The 23,778-nt window shown below is 41.4% G+C and overlaps 1 protein-coding gene across 1 annotated transcript; it reads left to right on the forward strand.

Annotated features, from left to right (window-relative positions):
* The first annotated feature begins 23,116 nt into the window (after nt 1-23,116).
* LOC118854174 (60S ribosomal protein L37a-like) lies at nt 23,117-23,464 on the forward strand. Its single transcript, XM_036764524.1, has one exon. It carries the CDS (start codon nt 23,117-23,119, stop codon nt 23,393-23,395), a length of 279 nt encoding a protein of 92 aa, XP_036620419.1. The 3' UTR covers nt 23,396-23,464.
* The last annotated feature ends 314 nt before the right edge of the window (nt 23,465-23,778 follow it).

Below are 23,778 nucleotides of genomic sequence, written 5' to 3' on the forward strand. Positions count from 1 at the left end.
TTTATTGAGTGGGGATGGAGTGGGGTGACATGGTCAGGCTTGCACTTTAGGAAGATCATTTTGACAGCTGAATGGAAGATGGATTGAAGTGAGGAGAGACTGGAGGCAGGCAGAGCGCCCCACCCCTGCCCACCAGGAGTTACTGCAATGGTCCAGAAAGATGATGAAAGACTGTGCCAGGGTAGGGTGAGGGCAGGGACAGGGGCAGGGGAGAGAAGGGGACTTATTCAAGAGATGCTGCAGAGGTAAAATATCCTTGGCATCATATTGGATCTGGGGAGTGAGAGGGAGTGAGGAGTCCAGGATGATCCCTAGGCTGGGAGTCTGAGGGACTGGGAGGATGGGATGCCCTCAGCTTAGAGGGAATGAAGGAACCTCAGAAAGAGAAGAGTGCTTGGAGAAAGAAAATGAGCCTGGTTTTGGACATGTTGAGTTTACCATATCTTTGGGACATCCACTTCCAGATGTCCAGGAGTCAGCTGGAAAGGCGAGGTGAGGAGAGAGGCTAGGGCTGGCTGGGTCAGTAGATTTCAGTCCTTAAATAAACACTGTGCCTGTTGCACTACAGGCTCCATGCTAAGTGCTGCTGAGACTGAAGAATCCTCAGCATGGAGATGGGAGCTGATAAGCTCACCAGGTGAAGTACTTATAGGAAAAGAGAAGGGGGCCTAGGACAGAGCCCTGTGGGACGCCCAAGGCTAGTGGGAGTGAGTTGGATAAAGATCCAGCCAAAATGACACATCAGACAGGAAACAAGAGCCATCACTTTAAAAGTGCCTGTTACATGACAGGCATTGTGCTAAGTGTTTTACAATCACCTCATTGGATCCTCACAAAAGCTCTGGGAGATGCCGTTGTCAATCCCCTTTTACAGATGAGGAAGCTGAGGCAGGCAGAGGTTAAATGACTTGGCCAGGGTCACCCAGGTATGAAGTATCTGAGGCTGAATTTGGACCCTATGGGCAAGGATGTGACCCATCCCCACCTCCCCTAGGGCTGTGGGAATGGCTTACATGACAGAGCTTTGTGACAGTTTGACCGGTGTCCTCAGGGCAGGGCTTCCTCAAGCCAGGACTGTTTCTAGTGGCCTAACTCCTGGTGAAGATGAGGTTCTTTCGCTGACTGCAAAGGCATTCAAAAGACATTTTGGCCATGAGCACTTAGCTTTTGGTTTTTTTCTGTCCTACATAAAGTGGGTAGAAGCCCAAAACTTCATGAGTTTTTAAGGATACAGAGGATGCTCTTGCCTCTCAGTTTTTGGCACTCCTGAATCTGAGTTCCAGAGCCAATGGAGCAAGAAGTTATCTTTGGGCCCCCAGCCCTTTAGCAGCTGAGACAAAGGCTCATCTAGTCCAAGCAACACCTTTGGATGGAGAGCTGTTGGCACCAAGCTTATGGTCTGCCCAGACACCAAGGTGGCATGGGGAGAGGATTTACTGAAGGACTTAGGCATGTTCTTCATGTTAAGTGTGGTGCTACCATGAGGGAACATAGCCTGTTGGGGCTCGAGTCAATGACAGAAAAGAGAGAGCACCCCTGACTCTCAGGGTTGGAGTGTCGAGGGGCAGATATAGTAGCCTGGCTCAGGGACAGAGAACCAGAACACCCGTGCTCAAATGGATATTCCCAGGAAAAACCAATAATATGTGAACAGGAGAGGACAAAATGAGACCCACTAATGCACTACTACAAAATGGGAGAGAGGAAGGAGGTCAAGAGTGGGACTCTAGATGCTCTGTCCACACAAGGGATAAACTCTTCAGAATATAGAATGGGACAATAAAACTCAGAAGGGACCAAAAGGGGATTGAAATCAATAGAGCATTAAGCACCTACTATGTGCCAGGCACTATGCTAGGTACTGAGGGCACAAAGATAAAAATTAGACCCCAGTCTTGAAGAGTTTTCATTCCATTAGGAACCAAATGCAGTTATAAAAACATCTACAAAGTAAATGTAGGATGACTTTTTGCTAAGGGGAGGTTAACAGCAGCTGGAGGGATTGAAGTGGGGGGTGGTGCTTGAACTGAGGTTTGAAAGAACCCAGGAATTCTGAGAGGCATCAGTCAAAGGGAATTCATTCTGGGAATTGGGAGTGTCTCATGTGAGGAGGAGCAAGGTCATTGCCTGGGCTGGTAGAGAGAGAGGGGTGGGGGGTGGGGAGGAAGGAGGGGGAGGGAGGGGAGGGAGGGACACATAGACAGAGAAAGAGAGAGAGAAGAGAGAAAGGGGGAAAGGAGGGGGAGGGAGGGAGAGAGAGAGAGGGAGGAAGAAAAGAGAGAGAGAGAGGGAAGGACAGAGAAACAGACAGACAGAGAGAGAGAAAGGGGGGAATGGAGAGAGGATGGGGGGGAGATGGAGAAAGAGAGAGAGGAGAGAGAGAGAGAGAGAGAGAGAGAGAGAGAGAGAGAGAGAGAGAGAGAGAGAGAGAGAGAGAGAGAGAGGGAGAGGGAGAGAAGGGAGGGGGGAGAGGGACAGACACAGAGAGACAGAGACAGAGAGAAAGAGAGGCAGGGGAGGGAGGGAGAGACAGAGACAGAGAGAGAGGCCTTGATTAGGTTGTGAAGGAAGGACTTTAAAAGACTATGTTTAATAAGATAGGTAATAGGTGTTTAAGAGTGATGTGGTCAGATCTGTGCTTTGGAAAAGGCACCTTGAGGCACAGCAAACCCCAGAAGGGCACATAACCCAACATGAAAAGGTCTAGTAATTTTAAACATTTGAAAAGGGAATGAGATGCCTCAGGGGAAGCCTCTTTACCTGATTTCGGGCCATAGTAACCCTAACCCTAAATGCTCATTCATGAAACAAAAGTTTTTCTACAAGCAAAGCAGACTGGTCAAATGAAAAGGGAAGAAACATTTGGGGACCATCTTCCCATTCCTCTCCTATCAATGCATAAGAAATGAGCATCTCCAAGAGATACATTGTTAAATGATGAGTCCACAGCTCCCAAATGAAGAAACCAATTAACTACTACATGAAAAAGCGCCACAAATCACTAATCAAAATGCCCTAAAAGGAAACCACTCTGAGCTTCCACTTTCCACCTACCAGACTGGCAAGATGATAAGGGCAATGCCAAGCCGTGGAGGTGCTTTGGGAGGACAGGCCCCGATGCCCTGTTGATGAAGCTGTGAACCAATTCAATCAAAGGTGGACACATCCTATGACTTAGTGATACTGCTGTTGGCCATCTATCTGAAAAGGGTTAAGAACAGAAGGGAAGACCTGTATGTCCTAGAATGTTTGGAGCAACCCTTTTTGTTATAGCAAAGAACTAGAAACAAAATAGGTAAATGAATGAATGAGAAAGCATTCATTAAAGTGTGTACCAGGCATTAGGGATAAAAAAAAACCAAACCCCAAACTGGAAAGTCCTTGCCCTCAAACAGCTTACAGTCTACTGGGAAAATGCTGAATAAATTGCACCATAAAAAATGAAAGGGACTGATTCAGAGAAACCTGGGAAGACTTTTCTGAATTGACACAGAGTGAACAGAGCAGAACCAGAACAATTTACATGGTGACAATATTGTGTAGGTAGGAAAACAGCTTTGAAGGACCTCAGGACTCCAATCAAAGCATCCAACAATAATAGAGACTTCCAAAGAACCACACCCCTCCCCTCCTGGCAGAGATGGGCATCCTCAGACTTGGTTCGTGGATTGATTGGTTTTGTTGTACTATACATACTGCAAGGGAGGGTGTGCAGGGCAGAGGGAGGTTAGTGGGTGCTCATAGATAAGGAAAAACAGGAGAATCAATCTTTTTTTTTAGAATAAACTTTTGCCCTTTATTTCTACATCAACAAAATTTCTCCTCGTATCCTTTCCCTTCTCTCTCCCAGAAAACCATCTACATTACAAATAATACTTTTAAGGGAAAAGAGAAAAAGAGGAAGAAGAGAGAGAAATAAGCACTGCCCCCAGCATCCCAAAGGCTGAAAACACCCGGGATGTTCCTGGATGAGGAGCTCCTGCCTCTATGCAAAGGAGAGGCAGCTTCTCTTCCAACCTCATCTTTGGGACAAGCTTGGTCTCTGCAACTTTGTAACATTTATTTTGGATTGTCGTGTGCTGGTTCTTTCCATGGACAACGTGGTTGTTACTGTGTGTCACGTTCCCTTAACTTCACTCTGCAGGAGCTCTTCGTATGGATCTATCCCTGCACGCAGTGGCTAGAGCATTGGGCCTGAAGTCAGGAAGACCCAAGTTCAAATTCAGCTTCAGACACTTCCTGGCCTGATGGCACTGGGCGGGTCATTTAGACTCTGCCTCAGGTTCCTCATCTGTAAAATGGAGACAATAGGAGCACCTGCCTCCCAGGGTGGTTGTGAGACTCAAATGAGATAGAATTTGTAAAGCGCTGAGCACAGAGCCTGGCACATAGTAGGTGCTATGGAAATGCTAGCTCTCGTCATCATCATCATATTCCATTGTTTCTAACATCACAGTAATATTCTATTACACTTATGTGATCATAACTAGCACTTGTATAGGGCTTGAAGGCTTCCAAAGTGACTTTAAAATATTTGGTTCTATTTCTCCAACAACCCTGGAAGGGAGATGTTCTTATTTTCCACCTTTGTAGACGGGGAACCTGAGTCTGAGGGAGATGAAGTCGTTTGTCCAGAGCCACCTAAATCTTCCTAGGGCCAACCCCAATGCGATTTACTCCAGTAGCTGTTTGATCATTTCCCAATGGATTTCTTCTTATCAATGGCCTCCTTGGGGTAGATGCCTAGTAAAAGAATTTCTGGTTCAAAGGTCATAGACATTTTAATCACCTTATTCGCATAATTATAAAATGTTTTCCAAAATGGTTATATTGAATAGCTCCACCAACAATGTACCAGTGTTCCTGTCTTGCTACAACCCACCCAGTATTGACTAGTTCCACTTTTGGTCATTTTTGCTCATTTACCTGACTGTGAGGGAAAACTTGAAGCTTATTTTGATTTGCATTTCATCATTAGTGACCATATAGTTATTGATAAATCACATGTTTTCTTTTGAGAATTGTTTGTTTGTATCTTCTGACCATTTATCTGTTGCAGAAGAGATTTTCTTCCTATGTATCTGTATATCTTTTTTTAATGAACTTTTTTTTAATTTTTAGTTTATAACACTCAGTTCCACAAGTTTTGGGTTCCAAATTTTCTCTCCCTCCCTCTCCTCCCCCCAAGACAGGATGTACTCCAATGTGAGTTCTACATATACCTTCACACTGAACTTATTTAAATGTAAATAAAGAAGAATTAAACCAGTGGAATGAATCATGAGAAAGGAGAAACAAAACCAAAACAGAGAGCAGTTTGCCTCCCTCTGCATTCAGACTCCATAATTCTTTCTCTGGATGTCAATTGCTTTTTCCGTCACGAGTCTTTTGGAGCTGTCTTTGAACTTTGCATTGATGAGAGGAGTCAAGACAATCAAAGTTAGTCCTTACAGATACTGTGTGTCTGTAATCGTGTGTGATGATGTCCTGGTTCTGCTCCCCTCCCTCAGTATCAGTTCATATAAGTCTGTCCAGGTTATAATGAAGTCCATCTGCTCATTTCTTACAGCACTATGTCTGTATATCTACCTACCTGGCTGTAGATAACTGATGATTGCTTCTATATGTTGGATACCAAACCCTTATCAGAGAAATTTGATATAGACTTTTCTCCCGTTGTCCTTCTTATCCTAGGTGCATTAATTTGGTTTGTGCAGAAGCTTTTTAGTTTCATGTAATCAGGATTTGAACTCAAGTCTTCCTGACTCCAGACCCAGGGCTCTATCCATTTCTCCACCTACCTGCCTCTAATGAGATATGTGTGTGTGTGTGTGTGTGCATACATATGTATATATATGTATATATAGAGACATATATAAACATACATACATAGAGAGTTGGAGTCAGAGGCATTTAGGGTTAGAGTTGGAGATGTATATATATATGTATATATATACACATATATATACATATATAGAACATATATATGTTTTAATATTTTATGGAATGATCTTTAACATTAAGTTCACATGTTCATTTTGAATTTATTGTGAAATATGGTATATGACATTAACCTAAGTCTAATTTCTCCCAGAATGCTCTTCAGTTTTTCCAGAAGTTTTTATTAGAGAATTCTTTCTGAAGTAATTTGTTTTCAGGTGGATTCTTGAGTTCCACTATTTCTGATTCTCCCTTGGATAGTGTGTTCAATTGATCCAGTTCTCTTATTTTTTAAGAGAATATTGCTACTTTATAATGGAGTTTGAGGTCTGGAAATATTGTTCCACCTTCATCCTTCTTTTCGTCATTTCATTTGATATTCTAGATCTTTGTTTTTCCAAATGACATTTGTTATTTTATCAAGTTAAGTTTATCTTTGATAATTTGGCATAGCTTTAAGATACTAAGTTAACTTTGGTTGTATTATCATTTTTACTATATTGGCACGACCCAACTATGAGCACTGAATATTCCTCCCACTATTTAAGTTGTATTTCTTTTAGGAGTATCTTGTAACTGAGTCTATCCAAGACTTTTGTGCGCTTTGGTAGACTGACCTTCAGACACTTTATGGGTTTTGTAGTTATTTTGAATGGGATTTTCCTTTCTCATTGCCTCTTGGATTCTGTTATTATTTTGCAGAAATGTTTGTTTTTGTGGCTTTATTTTGTAGTCTGCTATTTTGTTGAAGCTATTGTCTCTATACCTTTGCTTATTCTCTAGGACATTTTAAGTAAAGCATCATGTCATCAGCAGATAGGGAGAGTTTTACCTCTCTTTTACACCTTGACTTTCTCTTGTCTTGTTCTCATTGCTAGCATTTCTAGAACTACATAAAAATAATAGATAGTGGGCCTTCTTATGTTACTCCTATATTTACTAGCAAAGGTTCTTTTTTCCCCAATTTAAAAAATATTTTTAAGTTTTGAGTTCCAAATTCTATCCCTCCCTCCCTGCCTCCTTCCCTTCCCCCTCCCTGAGCCAGTAAGCAATTAGATATAGGTTATACATATGCAATTACGAAAAACATTTCCATATTAGACATTTCATAGAAGATGGTTCAAATAAAAGAAAAAGGAGTGAAAGAAAGTGAAAAATAGCCTGCGTCAGTTTGTATTCGACCAATATCAGTTCTTTCTCTGGAGGTGGATGGTATCTTCCTTCATAAGTCCTCCGTAGTTGATTTGAGTAGTTATAATACTCAAAATGACTCAGTTGCTCATAGTTGCTCTCAGAACAATATTGCTGTTACTGTACATAACACTCACTCTCCATTATTTCATGCAAGTCTTTCCATGTTATTCTGAAATCCACCTGTTTACCATTTCTTATAGCACAATCATGCTCCGTCACACTCACATACCACAACTTGTTCAGTTATTCCCTGGTTGATGGACATCCCCTCAAGTTCGTTGCCACCACAAAGAGAGCTGTTCTCAATATTTTAGAACATACAGGTTCTTTTCCTTTTTCCCTGCTGACCTTGGAGAATGGACCTAATGGCTGGGCTGTGCATATTTGTTACAAGAGTCTGGTTCCTCTTTTGGGGGGAAGGAGGTAAGAAGAGAAAATGAGTATTATTTTTAAAAATTAAAATAAATTTGAAAAAGAGGAGATGGCAATAATCCAGGTGGCATGTGATGAGCCATGTGAGTCGAAAGGAGGGAGCAGATGCCAGAGTGCAGTGCAGGTAGAAATAGCCAGATTTGGCAACTGATTGGACCTGTGGAGTAAAAAGGATCCAAGAATTAAAAGAATGCCAAAGCGGCAGACCTAGGGCAGGAGGACAAAGAGAATGACATTTCTTGGAAAGAGAGGCCACAAAAGGTTACTTAAGGTAAGACAACAAAAAGGGCAGAGGAAGGCTTGAAACCAGCACTCCTCTAAGGAGGGTCCAAGAGGCAAGGAGGAACATGGAAAGGCACAAAGAAGAAGAAAAATCATGGAAGTGAATCCTAGTACACACTCACTTGTAGGTCACTCCTCTGCTTTCCACTCGACTCATTCCCACATTTATTCTTTTTTTCATTTATTAAATAAACTATTTCTGCCTTTATGTGGAGCTTTGGTCCTGCAGTTATACCACACGAGTGTGATCAGAATTCACAGATTACCTAAGTCACTCCGCTGGGATATAATTTACTGTCTAATAAAACATAGTAGATGCATACAAATTGCAAGTGAATTCAATTTAATGGTAAAGTCTTTGGCCCTAACAAGCTATGAAACAGCGCCGTAATAATAAGTGTGGTCACAAAGTAACAAATTTCAGCCTTTAAGTCAAAGGAAATTGAGATAAAAATAAACTTGACAAATAGCAGCTACCGTATACAGTGTTTAAGTTTTGCAAAGATATGTGATCTCATTTGGTCCTAATGTCACTCTGTGTAATGTTAATCCTCATTTTACACATGAGTAAACTGAGGCCAAGAGGTTTAGTGACTTCCAAGTTTCACAGTGACAGAGTCCAAGGCACCATTTTCACTCAGATCTTCCCAACTCCAAGCAGAGCACTATCCAGCCCCCAAGCCCCACAGCTGCCTAGACACAAAATGAGGAGAGAAGCTTGGTGTTGGCCATACCCACTATATGCTGATCTCCTTCCACACATCCCATCATGAGGGAGCCGTCTCTCTCAAGTACTTTGGCCTGGGAGTTTCTAGACATCACAAGAATCACATCTCCTGTGCTGCTGTACTGTATTGGTGCCAGTCAGAGGGGTGAAGAGAGTTTGAAGGGAAGCATCCCAGTAAAATCCCCCAATTTAACAATGTAATCAAATCCTCCTGTTATCAGACAAGCACCTGAGGGGTGCAGAGCTGAGCAGGAAAACATCTTACTGCCATGCTGTAGAGCAATTTCATGGACAGGGTTCATTTCATCTTGTATTTCATCATCATCATGGCTCTCCTGGTAGCCAGGTGGGAATGGGGGCCTATGAGTTCACCTTCAGATTATATTTGGGTGGCTTGGTGGCAAAGGAGGCCCAATAATTCTCCATCTGTAACGTTAATAGGATTTGAAGATCTTCCCCACCCATTAATAGGCCTCACCTGGAGACCATTAAGGGAAGCTTGATTAGAGGAGGCTTGTTTTTCAGGAAGGCCCACACCTTTTGCTAATTTCTTATTAGGCACCAGGTCACCATGCCCTTTGGCTCTGAAAAGGGTATATATACTCTGAGGTGAGATTTTGCTTTGAGGCTTACTCACTGGAAGAATGTTTGTGTGATTTGGCCAGAAAAGACTCTGGGTAGCTGTTAAGGAGCCCCCAGCTTTGAAAAACCCAGATTTTGGTGCTTCTCTCTCTGCTAACTATGCATATATTGCTATGGTCAGACAGTTCGAAGCCCTGTCTGTTGGTTTTTATTTCTCTGTTTGTAATTTTCTGCTTGTAATTTCTGTTTGTATTTTCTCTGAAGTTCAGGGTACTGACTTTTCCCCTGAACTAAGTGAATTTTATATATATTTCAATTAAAGTAAGACTGTTGACCCCTTTTAGGTTGCTTTCCTTTAGAAAAGCAGATCAAAGAACCTGTACTAGCAGCCCTCCTGTGTGCTGGTGTGTAACAACAATGTTGCTTACAGCTACTGTGGCTGTGTAAGGCCAATAACACCAGCGCACAGGAGGGTTGCTAGCACAGGTTCTTTGGTCTGCTTTTCTAAGGAAAGCAACTTTAAGGGTTTACAATCTTACTTTAATCAAACATACATATATCATTCACTTAGTTCACGGGGGAAAAGTCAGCACCCTGAGCTTCAGAGAAAACACAAACAGAAATTACAAGCAGAAATTACATAAACAGAGCAAATTAACACAAATCAGCAGACAGGCTTCTAGCTGTCTGTCCAAGACATTACATACATAGCTACCAGAGAGAAAAGCACCAACATCTGGGTTTTCAAAAGGGGGGTGCTCCTTAATGGCTACCCAGAATTTCCACACCAACCCTCTTCCAATGAGTGAACCCCAAACAAAATGCTAACCTCAGAGTATATGTACACTCCTTCAGGGTCAGAATGCTTCACACCTCTAGAGGGTTTCACACCTCTCCTGACCTAACTAGCAAAAGGGTGTGGGCCTTCCTACAAACAAAAGCAAGACTCAATCAAAGGCACTTGATTGCCTTAGTGCTAAGAAGCACTCCCAAACAAAAGACAACAAAAAGTCCCACTGTGCTTGCCCTTGATGGTGTTATTGATCTTACACCTCCACAGCAGCTGCAAGTAGTGCTGTTGTTACACTATCAGATCTACCTTCACTTCCACTGCTCTGTGTCACCAGAAGCTGAGTAGAAGGTTATTTGGTCAGACTTGGGCCTGAAGGGATTAATTCATTATCTTCATGTTGCCTTCTTAATCCTCTTCTCTTTCTGTGGTTCTTCCTCTCTCTCTCCCTCTCTCTCTCTCTCTCTCTCTGGCTTCCAAAGATCTTTTGCTTTTTTCCACAGCTGTTTTTCAGGTTTGCTCAAATATGGCTTCAAAATCAAATGTCTTCACTTTCTTTCCAAAACTGGTGAAGCTGACAGGGAAGGCCAGCTCCTGATTGGTCGCTGGGCATGTCAGTGCCATCACCGCCTCCAGAGGCTTCCATGCCAGCTCCTAGCACAGGCACAGACCCGGACTCCAATGTGCTCACCCAGCTCCGCCCACATTTATTCTTAATATCATAATCTCTATGATAATCCAGGGGGCTTATTTGGATATTCCTTCATTAATTAATAAAATTGAAACCTGTTTCTCATTAAGTTATCAGTCACCCCGAGTCCCTTGATTTCATCGAGTTCATTGATTTAATGAAGTAGAGAAATCCCCTTTCCCACTAGTAGTTTTTCATATTAAATATCTGAATCTTCTTGGATTAAATTAAGTTACCAAATGGACTATGTATTAACAGTGAAATAAATGACAAGACAAGGCCATAGATATCTCTGTTCCACAGACTCTGGGTTGACCTGCCAAGCCCCAGTTGTCTGCATTGCCAGGTTGGTCCCCAGAGCTCTCTTACTTCTCCCCTCAAGGTTCTAAGGATAATCCTAAGGGTCTGGGTTTTTTTCCTAGTGCTGTCGTTCATAAGCCCCCATCCAGCATAATCTTCCCAATATCAGTCACCAATCACCATCTCCCCAATATCAACAAATCACTGAAGAGCCATTCTTTTTAACAAAGTGGCATTTGCTAAGAAAGTGGAGCAAGGACTGAAGTACAGCTACCTCCCAAGGTGGGATGCTGATAGCCCCTCCACGTGCTCAAGTCCTCAGGGAGGGCCCCTTTGTTACAAAACCTTCCTCTCTAACACCTTCAGTTTCACTACTGGGTGTGGCACCAGTAATGTTTGAGCTGCTCCCTTTATTACAGAACGTAGCATCTGCCAAGGCCAGACCATTTGTTGCTGGGCTTGTCCAAGCAAGTCACTTCTCAGAGCCTGATCTTCAGTGGCCTCGGGGTTGTGTCTCCCAGAGGCTGCTCCAGATCCAGTTGGGCTTCTGAAGTCTCTTCAGATCTTCCAGAGCTCACAAAGTCATACCATGGTCCACTCTGCCTCAGTTTCTCATTGACCTAAGATGGGGAAGGAAGGGCCACAACAGAGACAGAAGAAATAGAAGTGCCGTGACCAGGAGGGACAGGGGCTCTCGCACCCCAGCCTCGCCCAGCCATTCTTGCCCCAATTATTCTCACGGAAGAAAGGGGTGGCTCATCTGTCTGAGCATTTGTACACACATTCAATTCTGACTCAGGGGCCAATTCAAAGAATTTTCACCCCCACATCGTGCGCCTACAGGAAATAGGCAGAAGACACCTTGATGAGCCCTGAAGAGGACAGGCAAATGGCCCCCACCCTCATTACACATTTCTGGAAGCAAGGTGCATGAACCTTCACCTTGGGCTGAACGTAGTACACGTACTTTCAATACAGTGCTTTCATTGACCCGTCTCTCAATTAGATTGCCAATATTTAATCTGGGAGAAATGTGACAGCCAGTCCCCTCACGCCTCACCGTCGTTTGTCTCAAGATTTCCGACCAAGTCTCTTTTCCATAATCCTCTTCACCAGGCGACAGTGAAAACAGCTCCGTCAGAAAATCTCTCCATCTCCCATCTCTCTGTCTTCTCCGTGTTCTCTCCAGCCACAACAGGAACACCATGTCTACTATAAAACAGGAAGGACCGTTCTCACCAGAAACATTCTCCCCTTATTTCTCTTTCCTCTACAATTTTTCTCAGACCAGGAGCTGGTAGGGACCTTTAAGGCCATTAGTTTACCCCTCATTTTGTAAAATGTCCTCATCTGTAGATGAGGAAACTGAGGCCCAGGGAGGAAGAGTAATTTGCCCAGTCCCCCACAAACAGTAAGTGTCCAAGCTGGGAGGCAAACTCAATTCTTCTGAGCTAGCCCACAGCCCTTCCCCCAAGATGGTGCCGAAGGTGAAGAAGGAAGCCGTTGTCCCCCCCAAAACAGAGGCCAAGTCCAAGGCCTTGAAGCCACAAAAAGAAGAAGATCTGAACATCCCCCACCTTTCAGCGACCCAAGACACTAAGACTTCAAAGGCAGCCCAAATACCCTCAGAAAAGTGCCCCTTGGAGAAACAAGCTGGATCACTACGCCATCATTAAGTTCCCCTTGACCACTGAGTCTGCTATGAAGAAGATTGAGGACAACAACACCCTAGTCTTCATTGTGGACGTCAAAGCCAACAAGCATCAGATAAAGCAGGCAGTAAAGAAGCTGTATGACGTCGATGTGGCCAAGGTCAACACCCTGATCTGGCCTGATGGAGAGAAGAAGGCCTATGGCCGACTTGCTCCAGACTACGATGCTTTAGATGTTGCCCACAAAATTGGAATCATCTAAACTGTGTCCAGCTATCCCACTCCACCTACAATAAAAACTTTTCCAGTATAAAAAAAAATAAAAGCCCACAGTTACCACTACAGCCGCAAACTGTGAGCCAAACTGGTTTTTTTTCTTCTGCATTCCATCTAGGTCTTAAAGATGTAGTAACAGTACCTGTAGTCTCTGTGAGAGAAGCCTTTGACCAAGGATGTAACTCATGCTAAAAAACCCCAAAGTGTGGGCAAAGAAGGGCTGTTTCTAACATGACAAAAAACATACACATCAAGCCAAAAGCTAACATTATTTGTAATGGAAGAATGTTAGAAGCTTGCCAATAAACACAGAGGTAAAGCGAAAACAAACCCATCACGGATGCTTGAAAACGGGCTCCATCATGAAACTTGTTGTTTGGAGGGACAAGCTTTCCCCCTCAGCTCTCAGGACACTTTGGGACACTCAAGAGATTCTAGCCAGAAGGTGGGCTGAACTCTGGCCCAGGGGTGGTCAAAGGGGTGCACTTGTCCACAAGGGACAGGTCTGAGAAGACAAGGTTCAGACCAGAGGAGTTTCCTGGTGGCAGCAGCAGCAGGACAGTGTCCCTGGACCAGCCCATGACCCACTGAGCTGAACCAGAAAGACTGGTCAGAACAGGGCCAGCAGGCAGAAGAAGAACGGGAAAGGAGAAAGCAGAAGGAAAACCAGAATGGGGTAGAGAAGGGAGAGGTTAACGTGGGCCATGGCACCTCTATAGGTATCTTGGAACAGAAGATGAGCTGATGGTCCTAGGTGTACCCATCTTTTCAAATAGTTAAAGAAGCTCCAGAAAAAAAGTCTGCTTTCTCCCCCATCTTCTCCTCCCTTTGCCTGTCCAGTAATGGATGCTCTAATATATTCTGCTTGCTTCTTTTACCCAAATGTTTCTTGTATCCTGACTTTTACCTCAAATATAAAGAGGCCTGGGGTAGCTAGAAATGTGTAAATATGTAAGGTGGGACAGACAGCCAAACCTCTTCAGAATATTAGTAATTTTTTTCATTTTTTCTTTTTTTTAATTTCTTTCTTTTAAAATTTATTTATTTAAATTATTTAACATATTTAGTTTTCAGCATTGATTTTCACAAGAGTTTGAATTATGAGTTTTCTCCCCATTTCTACGCTCCCACCCAATCCAAGATGGCACATATTCTGGTTGCCCCGTTCCCCAGTCAGCCCTCCCTTCTGTCACCCCACTCCCCTCCCATCCCCTTTTCCCTTACTTTCTTGTAGGGCAAGATAAATTTCTATGCCCCATTGCCTGTGTATCTTATTTCCTAGTTGCATGCAAAAAGTTTTTTTTGTTTTCGTACATCTGTTTTTAAAACTTTCAGTTCCAAATTCTCTCCCCTCTTTCCTCCCCACCCACCCTCCCTAAGAAGTCAAGCAATTCAACATAGGCCACATGTGTATCATTATGTAAAAACCCTTCCACAATACTCCTTGTGGAAGACTAACTATATTTTGCTCCTTCCTAACCTATCCCCCTTTATTGAATTTTCTCCTTGACCCTGTCCCTTTTCAAAAGTGTTTGTTTTTGATTACCCCCTCCCCCTATCTGCCCTCCCTTCTACCATCACCCCTTTTTTATCTCCTTCCTCCTTTCCTGTGGGGTAAGATACCCAACTGAGTGTATATGGTATTCCCTCCTCAGGTCAAATCCGATGAGAGCAAGATTCGCTCATTCCCCCTCACCTGCTCCCTCTTCCCTTCCTACAGAATTGCTTTGTCTTGCCACTTTTGTGCGAGATAGTTTGCCCCATTCTATCTCTCCCTTTCTCCCTTTCTCAATATATTTCTCTCTCATCCCTTAATTTGATTTTATTTTTTTAGATATCATTCCTTCCTATTCAACTCACCCTGTGCCCTCTATGTGTATATATATATATATATATATATACACACACATACCTATATATATATATATATATATATATATATACATACATACACACACACACACACACACACACACACACACACATATATGTATGTATATTCCCTTCACCTACCCTAATACTGAGGTCTCATGAATCATACACATCATCTTTCCATGTAGGAATGTAAACAAAACAGTTCACCTTTAGTAAGTCCCTTGCAATTTCTTTTTCTTGTTCTTTTTCTTGATTACCTTTTCATGCTTCTCTTGATTCTTGTGTTTGAAAGTCAAATTTTCTATTCAGTTCTGGTCTTTTCACTGAGAAAGCTTGAAAGACCTCTATTTTATTGAAAATCCATATTTTGCCTTGGAGCATGATACTCAGTTTTGCTGGGTACGTGATTCTTGGTTTTAATCCTAGCTCCATTGACCTCTGGAATATCATATTCCAAGCCCTTCAATCTCTTAATGTAGAAGCTGTCAGATCTTGGATTATTCTGATTGTGTTTCCACAATACTCAAATTGTTTCTTTCTGGCTGCTTGCAGTATTTTCTCCTTGATCTGGGAGCTCTGGAATTTGGCAACAATATTCCTAGGAGATTTCTTTTTGGGATCTATTCGAGGAGGCGATCGATGGATTCTTTCAATTTCTATTTTGCCCTGTGGCTCTAGAATATCAGGGCAGTTCTCCTTGATAATTTCTTGAAAGATGATATCTAGGCTCTTTTTTTTGATCATGGCTTTCAGGTAGTCCAATAATTTTTAAATTATCTCTCCTGGATCTATTTTCTAGGTCAGTGGTTTTTCCAATGAGATATTTCACATTGTCTTCCATTTTTTCATTCCTTTGGTTGTTTTATAATATCTTGATTTCTCATAAAGTCACTAGCTTCCACTTACTCCAATCTAATTTTTAAGGTAGTATTTTCTTCAGTGGTCTTTTGGACCTCCTTTTCCATTTGGCTAATTCTGCCTTTCAAGGCCTTCTTCTCCTCATTGGCTTTTTGGAGCTCTTTTGCCATTTGAGTTAGTCTATTTTTTAAGGTTTTGTTTTCTTCAGTATTTTTTTCAGTATTTTTTTGGGTCTCCTTTAGCAAGTCATTGACTTGTTTTTCATGGTTTTCTCTCATGCTTCTCATTTCTCTTCCCAATTTTTCCTCTACTTCTCTAACTTGCTTTTCCAAATCCTTTTTGAGCTCTTCCATGGCCTGAGACCAGTTCATGTTTTTCTTGGAGGCTTTTGATGTAGGCTCTTTGACTTTGTTGTCTTCTTCTGGCTGTATGTTTTGGTCTTCTTTGTCACCAAAGAAAGATTCCAAAGTCTGAGACTGAATCTGAGTGCGTTTTCCCTGCCTGGCCATGTTCCCAGCCGACTTACTTGACCCTTGAGTTTTTCGTTGGGGTATGACTGCTTGTAAAGAGTACTTTGTTCCAAGTTTGAGGGGATGCGCTGTTGTTTTCAGAGCTATTTCTATACAGCCAGCTCTGCCACACCAGCGCTCCTCCTTCCCCAAGAACCACCAACCTGGAACTGACTCAGATCTTAAGCAGGCTCTGTACTCCTGCTCTGATCCACCACTTCATTCCTCCCACCAGGTGGGCCTGGGGCAGGAAGCAACTGCAGCTGTAGTTCTGTAGCTGCACCACCCCCTGCTGCCCACAGGGCAGTGGCCGAACTGCAAACTTTCACTCTATCCCCTGCAGCTTTTCCCACTAACCTTCTCTGTTGTCTTTGGTGTTTGTGGGTTGAGAAGTCTGGTAACTGCCACAGCTCACTGATTCAGGGCGCTAGGGCCTGTTCTGCCCGGCTCCTAGTCTGGTTGGTCCTGCTGCCACCCACGCTGGACTCTGCTCCGCTCCCAGCTTTATGCACAATAGACCTCACCCAGTGACCATCCAGGCTGTCCTGGACTGGAGCCCTGCTTCCCTCTGCTATTTTGTGGGTTCTGCAGTTCTAGAATTTGTTCAGAGCCACTTTTTATAGGTTTTTGGAGGGACCTGGTGGGGAGCTCAGGCAAGTCCCTGCTCTCCAGCCGCCATCTTAGAATGTTAGTAATTTTCTAACTGGGGACTCCAAGCTATGGTGATTCTATTACTAACTTTTAATCTTATGTAAGTTCAATAAGATAGAAAAAGGGACCACATGGGCCTCAGGGCCACCACATTTCTCCTAAGGTGAGCTAATCATGACAGAGCGTTGCTAACTAAACATCCAGACAGAAGGGAAGTAGGGAAGAAGGGACCAAAACTGGAGAAAAGACTACATTCTAGATGTCCCCCTAGGGAGAAGACAGGAGAGACCTGGAAAGGATTCATCTCTGCCCCTATCCAGTAGAGAGAAGGGAGCAGAAAATGTTGAGTACCATCTGCCTTTACCCTCAACAGTGACACCCATGGTTGTTACACTATGGCAGCACCAGCTCCACAATCTCTCCCACAAAGATTGTAGAGGATGTTCCTGTATCTTTAAGAAGCAATGGAATCTTGGAGTGACAATTTTTCTGTTATTCTATGAGTTGTCTGTCTAGAGACTGGGAAATTAACTGGAGTGTGGTAGATTTATCTGAGTGAGGCACACGGAGAAAGGTGAAGAGAACTTTTTTGTGAGACGACTATTTTAATTCATAGTGTAAAGCACATTAAGAGGACGATTTGTGAGAGATTTTTCCTGCTCTCTTTGAGAGTCAAATGGGTGAGACTGTGTTTTTGTAAAAGTCAGCATCTGTAGTGATGGGCAAAGGTAACTTTGTAATTGTATTGTCTGCAAAAAGGATAATTTCACATACATGTGAATCTCTTTATTTGCTTTCTCTTGTGTTATTAACATTACTAACATGTCTAGAATGGCATCAAATCATACTCTAGTAGTTTTGAGGGTCAACGACAGTCACAAGTAGCCTAGTCAGGCTTTCTCCAATTGCTAATAGCCCTTTTTTTGAATTCTCATCCTGGGTCCTAATGTAATCAAAGGGTATGTTCTAATATTTCTACATTAATTATTAAAATTTCAGAATCTTAGTAATGCTCTAAGTCTCTACCTCATTATATTCAGTATTATATATTTGATAAATTGAAGAAATGCCTTTTGCTCATATCTAGATAAGCCAGAAACAGAAGCAAGTAACAAAGAAAAGAAATCTCCTGTTTTTGTACTGTTATTTTTTTTCATTGAGCAAACAATTATTTTCTCTCCCTCCCCCTTGGCCCTCAATTTAAAAGAAAAAAGTAGCATTTTAACAAATATACATTGTTGAGCAAAAAAATCTATTTTTCCAAATTGGCCATGTCCAAAAACATATATCTCATTTTGTGTCATGAGTGTTGCTGTTCATCCTTCATTTTCAAAGAGGACCAATGACATCCTGATGTGACGGATCTTGTCTTGACTTGAGCACAAATTGGATTTAAGTGAGGGTGCAGTTGCATCAAGTCATCAGTCTCACTCTCTCTTCCAGACTTTATCAAAGCCCAGTGGAAGGACGAAAGTCAAGCCGACAATGTCAGAGTGACATCAATATGCCTGTTTTCCTGTTGCTCCTCCAACATTTGTCATTTTCTTTTTTTGTCAACTTCACCAATTTGATGAGTGTGAGGTGGAACCTTAGAATTACTCTAATTTGCATTTTTCTAATTACCATTGTTTTGAAGTTTTTTCACATGACTGTTAATAGCTTAGACTTCTTCCTTTGAAATCTTGCTGTTCATATCCTTTGACTATTTATCACTTGGGGAATGACTCTTATTCTGATACATTTTAATCAGTTCCTTATGTATCTTGGAAATAAGTCTTTACTAGAAAAACTCAAAAACTGCAAAGATTCCCCATCCCCTTACCTGATTCTCTTCCAATTTTAGTTGTATTGGTGCTTCTGCAAAATATTTTTAATTTTACGTAATCAATATTATCCATTTTTTCTTCTGTAATTTTCTATATCTTTTGAAGAGATTTGTTTGTTTGTTTTTGTTTTTAAAAGAACTGCTGGGGAAACTGGAAAGGAGTTTGGCAGAAATTTAAGTTAGACCAACATTTTACACTATACAGCATGTCAAAATAAACTCAAAATAGATATGGGACCTGACTATTTTTTTAAAAAACATATCATTAAAAAATGAGGAATGAAAGAGATCAGGTACTCTTTGCAGCTCTAAAGAGGAGGCAGATTTTTAAACTAGACAACAGAGGAGATCATAAAAGATAAAACAGACCATTTTGACCACATACAATTTAAAATTTTTTTGTGCAAATTAAATAAACAAAGACACAATTAGATGAAAAATAGCTGGGGTGGTGGTGTTGGTGATCCAATTACTTGGATCAAATATCACTGTTAAAAGTCTGATACACAAAATATACAGGGAATTGACCCAAATATATACCTCTGAGCTATTCCCAAATAGAGAAGTATTCTAAGGATATGCCCACACAGTTTTCAAAAGAACTGCCAGCTTAAAATAACCATATGAAAATATCCTTAAAATTGCTAGTAACAATTAATGATTCACTAGAACAACTCATTAAGTAAAATAAATTAAAACAATTCCAAGGTTTTATCTTAAACAATGCAAAATGCTGCTGATGAAAAATAGATGAGAACAGTCAATGATGAAGAGACTCTGAGAAAACAAACACAGTCTATACCTCTGAGGATTGGTGTGGTGCTGTGAGGTGGTCCAACAATTCTGGATGTCTATTAGGAATTATGTAAGAACAGGGACTAAAGTAAGAACTCTAAGGAGATCAGAGACAAAAACAATACTTACCTAAATATTTTGAGCAGCATTCTTTGTGCCAATTGATTGGATAATGGTAAATAAAAAATGGATTTGATTCAGTCAAGTAAAATGCTTGTCTGTGATCTTTCACAGTGAAATGTCTTTATAAGTCATGGGATTCCTTTTGGGAGGTGAATGATGGGTTCTTTTCTTATTTTCTCTCATGGTTTTAAAAGTTTTACCAATCTTCATTAACATTTCTTGGAATTTGGTAATCCAGGCTTTAACATTTTTTGGTCATAGTTTGCAAGTAGTTTGGTGATTCTTATAGACTGGAATGCAAGGGCCAGGATGTTGTCCTTGGGCTACTCTTGGCTTTGGTCAGACCTTTTTCGGACAATTGTGTTTAACATTGGTTCTTGTTTGAAAGGAATATGGAGATTGTGTTGTCCTTCATTCTCAAAGAGGACCATGACATCAGGGAAATGATGACATGACTTGTAGTTGACTTTGATTTGAGTGAGGGAGGGCTCTGCAAGGTCACCAGCCTCACTTTCTCCTCCAAAGCCATCTGGGTCCAGGGGCCTGATATTCACCAGGACGATTGGAGATGGCCCAGGATGCATTAGGAAACCTGGCCCTTTTAGGCTAAGGTCTTTTCAGGTTCTCACTTTGAGGTCCCTTTAATCAAAAACTCAGGGCGGCGGGGATCAAACTGGGAGGGAAAGACCCTCAGGGGTTCCTGCCCAAAAGAGAAACAGTTACTATTTAGTATTTACATTCACTCTGTGTAAGGAGTGCAGGGACCTATTGTCCAATCTATGAGCTCCAGAGTGAGTTGGGTTAAGGCTTCGTTTTTGAGAAAAACCTAAAAGTTAACCTAAAGTTAAGGAGGCAGCCTTCAGCCATCAAAATGTACCTTTCTTTGGGTAGAACACTCTCAGGTAAGAAGAGGAGGGGAGGGGGGGAAAGAGGGGAAGTTAGGAGAGGAGAGGAGAGGAGAGGAGAGGAGAGGAGAGGAGAGGAGAGGAGAGGAGAGGGAGAGGAGAAGGAGAGGAGAGAGAGGAGAGACTACTCACAGATTGTGTTTGTCCTTTGCTCTCGAACAGGACCATGACATGGAAAATGACGACTTGATTTGCAGCATCAGGCTTTTAATCTGAGGGTCCAGGGTTCAAGTCCTTGTTCAGGTGGCTTTCCTGCACTTTTAGCAACGATGACTTATGAAGCACCTACTAGGCTATGTTCCCTGTCAATGCTTTCCATGAGGATTACAAATATAATAGTGAAACCTATGCTAATCTAAATGCATGTGAGGATGACAGAGGAATATGGAGAAATGAGAGTGGCAATGAAGCAAATGGAAAAGATTGACATCTTTGGGTGGGAACCTTGACCACCAGTCTTGCTATAGGATTCTTTGTGCTGGGGCCACAAGAAAATCTGTAGGACATGGGTTTTGTTAGCTGGTGCCTGAGGACAGACCCACTGACACTACTATTTCATATAGCTATCGACAGCCTGAATTGCTCAGATAACTGCCAATTCATATCTGTTGACCATTTATCAATTAGGAAATGGCTTTTATTCTTTTAAATTTTAATCAGTTCCTTCCATATCTTGGAAATGAAACCCTTATCAGAAAAATGTGGGGAGCCAGCTATAAACTGGTTAGCAGTTAGGCCTCTTAGACCACTGCAAGGCAGGCTCCTAGATCTCTGCACGGCAGGGTCGATTGAGGATGGGTCTATGCAAGGCAAAGGCTATCGAAGGATAAGAAAATGTGGCAAAGAAAACCTGCCTTTGTAGCTGCTATTCCACATGGGAAAGAACAGAAATGTTTCAATTTGGTTAGCTGGTGGGAGACTAGCCTCTCGTTCCCAGGGGCAAGGAGATAAAAAATAAATTAACCATTATTTCATTGTACTTTTCTGAGAAGTCAGGATGACTCCGCAATTAATCTGTATAAAACGTTGTCAGTAACCCCATTAAAATCAGTCTATAACCTGACTGTACAACTTGCCTAGCCCCATGTCTGTGTCTTTTTGTGTTTCATTACTTCATCCATACAATCACACGGCTGTTCACAGAAAAACTTGCTACAAAGATTTTTCCCCCATTTACCTGCACCTTTTCTAATTTAAACTTCATTGGTTTTATTACTGCAAAGATTTTGTAATTCTATATAATTCATCTTGTTCACTTTATCTTTTGTGATTCTTTCTATCCTTTGTCATGAACCCTTCCCCCATCTGTAGATCTGACACGTAATTTTTTCCTTCCTCTTCTAACTTATGATGTCACCTGTTATGGTTAAGTCAGGTACCCATTTGGAGCTTTTCTTGGAAAATGGTGCGAGATGTTGCTCTACACCTAATCTCTTCCAGAGCGCTTTCCAGTTTTCCCAGTAGTTTTTGTCAAAAAGGGAGTTCTTACTGCAATAACTGGGATCCTTGGGTTTATTAAACACTAGATTACTACGCTCATTTGGCTCTGTGTATTATGGATCTAATCCGTTCCACTGATAAAGCTTTCTATTTCTTAACCAGTTCCGACTTATTTTGATAATTACTGATGATTAGATTGATTGGTAGTCCAGGTTGATGTCTGTAACTGCTGCACCATTTCCTTCTTTTTCATTCTTTCCCTTGAGACTCTTCACCTTTTTGTTCCTCCACATTAATTCCCTTATTATTTTTCTAGTTCTCTAAAGTAACCCCTTGGTAGGTGGTTTGGCGTAACACTGAATAAGTATATAATTTACATAAACTTGCCATTTTTATTATATTGGCTCAGCCTAACTATGAGCAATTAAAATTTCTCCAATCATTTTGATCTGTCTTTATTTGTGTATTTTATAGAGAATATTTTATAATTGTGTTCATATAGTTCTGGCGTATGAATTGGCAGGTAGGCTACCAAGTAATTTATAGTTTCTGTAGTTATTTTAAATGGACTTTCTCTTTCTATCTCTTACTGCTGGGTTTTATTTTTTATTTTTGTTTTGTTTTGTAATATACACATAAAGTTGGTACCTTATGTAAAGCTTATTTTCTATCTTGCAACTTTGGTGAAGTTGTTAATTTTTTCAATGAATTTTTTAGTTGATGCCCTCTCATTGTCTATCTTTTCATCAGCAAAAAAAAAAAAAGTGATGGTTTTGTTGCCTCTTTGCCTAGTTTTATTCCTTCAACTTTCCTCATTACTATGGCTAGCATCTCTTGCACTACATCAAATAATAATGATGATAATGGACATCATCTTTATCCTTGATCTCATTAGAGAGATCTAATTTATCACCATTACAGATAATGCTGGCTCTTAGTTTTATATGGATACAGCTTATCATATTAAGGCAAAATTCATTCATTCCTTTGCTTTCTTTGTGTCCTTTTAAAAAACAGGAATGAGTGTTGTATGTTGCCAAAAGCCTTTTCTGCATCTATTAGTATAATCATATGATTTTCTTGTTCTTTTTATTAATATAGGCAACTGTTTATAGATTTCCTAAATTGGATAAAGCCTGCATTGCTGGCATAAATCCAGCCCAGTCATAGAGTACAACCTTTGTGATATGTTGCTGCAGCCTCCTTGCTAATATTTTACTTAAAATTTTTGGGTACGCCTCTCCGAGCTCCAGCCCCGTGACTGGCAACATGGCTAAACGCACCAAGAAGGTCGGAATTGTTGGTAAATATGGAACATGTTATGGTGCATCCCTCAGAAAAATGGTGAAGAAAATTGAAATTAGCCAGCATGCCAAGTATACCTGCTCCTTCTGTGGCAAGACCAAAATGAAGAGACGGGCTGTGGGTATCTGGCATTGTGGATGCCGTATGAAAACTGTAGCTGGTGGTGCATGGACCTACAATACCACCTCTGCAGTCACAGTCAAATCTGCCATCAGAAGACTGAAGGAATTGAAAGACCAGTAAAATCTTCTTATCGAATACCTGTAGCCCATAGTCCAACAATAAATGGGTTAATTTATGGAATAAAAAAAATTTGAGGGTACATGGAATGGTTCATGTCTGATATATGGAGAAGGGAAGACTTTATGAACAAACAAGAAATAGAGAGTGTTACAGGATGTAAAATGGATCTTTGATTACATTAAATTAAAAAGGTTTTGCACAAACAAAACCCATGCAGCCAAGATTAGAAAGAAAGCAGAAAACTGGGGGAAAATTTTTACAGCAAGTTACTCTGACAAAGTCCTAATTTCTGAAATATATAGAAAAGTGAGTCAAATTTATAACAATACAAATCATATATATTTATAACAATACAAGTTATTTGTCCTTTGTTCTCAAATCAG

This window comes from Trichosurus vulpecula, chromosome 6, assembly GCF_011100635.1.
Source record: "Trichosurus vulpecula isolate mTriVul1 chromosome 6, mTriVul1.pri, whole genome shotgun sequence".
NCBI lineage: Eukaryota > Metazoa > Chordata > Mammalia > Diprotodontia > Phalangeridae > Trichosurus > Trichosurus vulpecula.

Bases quoted from the DNA above. Each gene is read 5' to 3' on its own strand.
- LOC118854174 (XM_036764524.1), top strand. From the start codon at position 23,117: ATGGCTAAACGCACCAAGAAGGTCGGAATTGTTGGTAAATATGGAACA.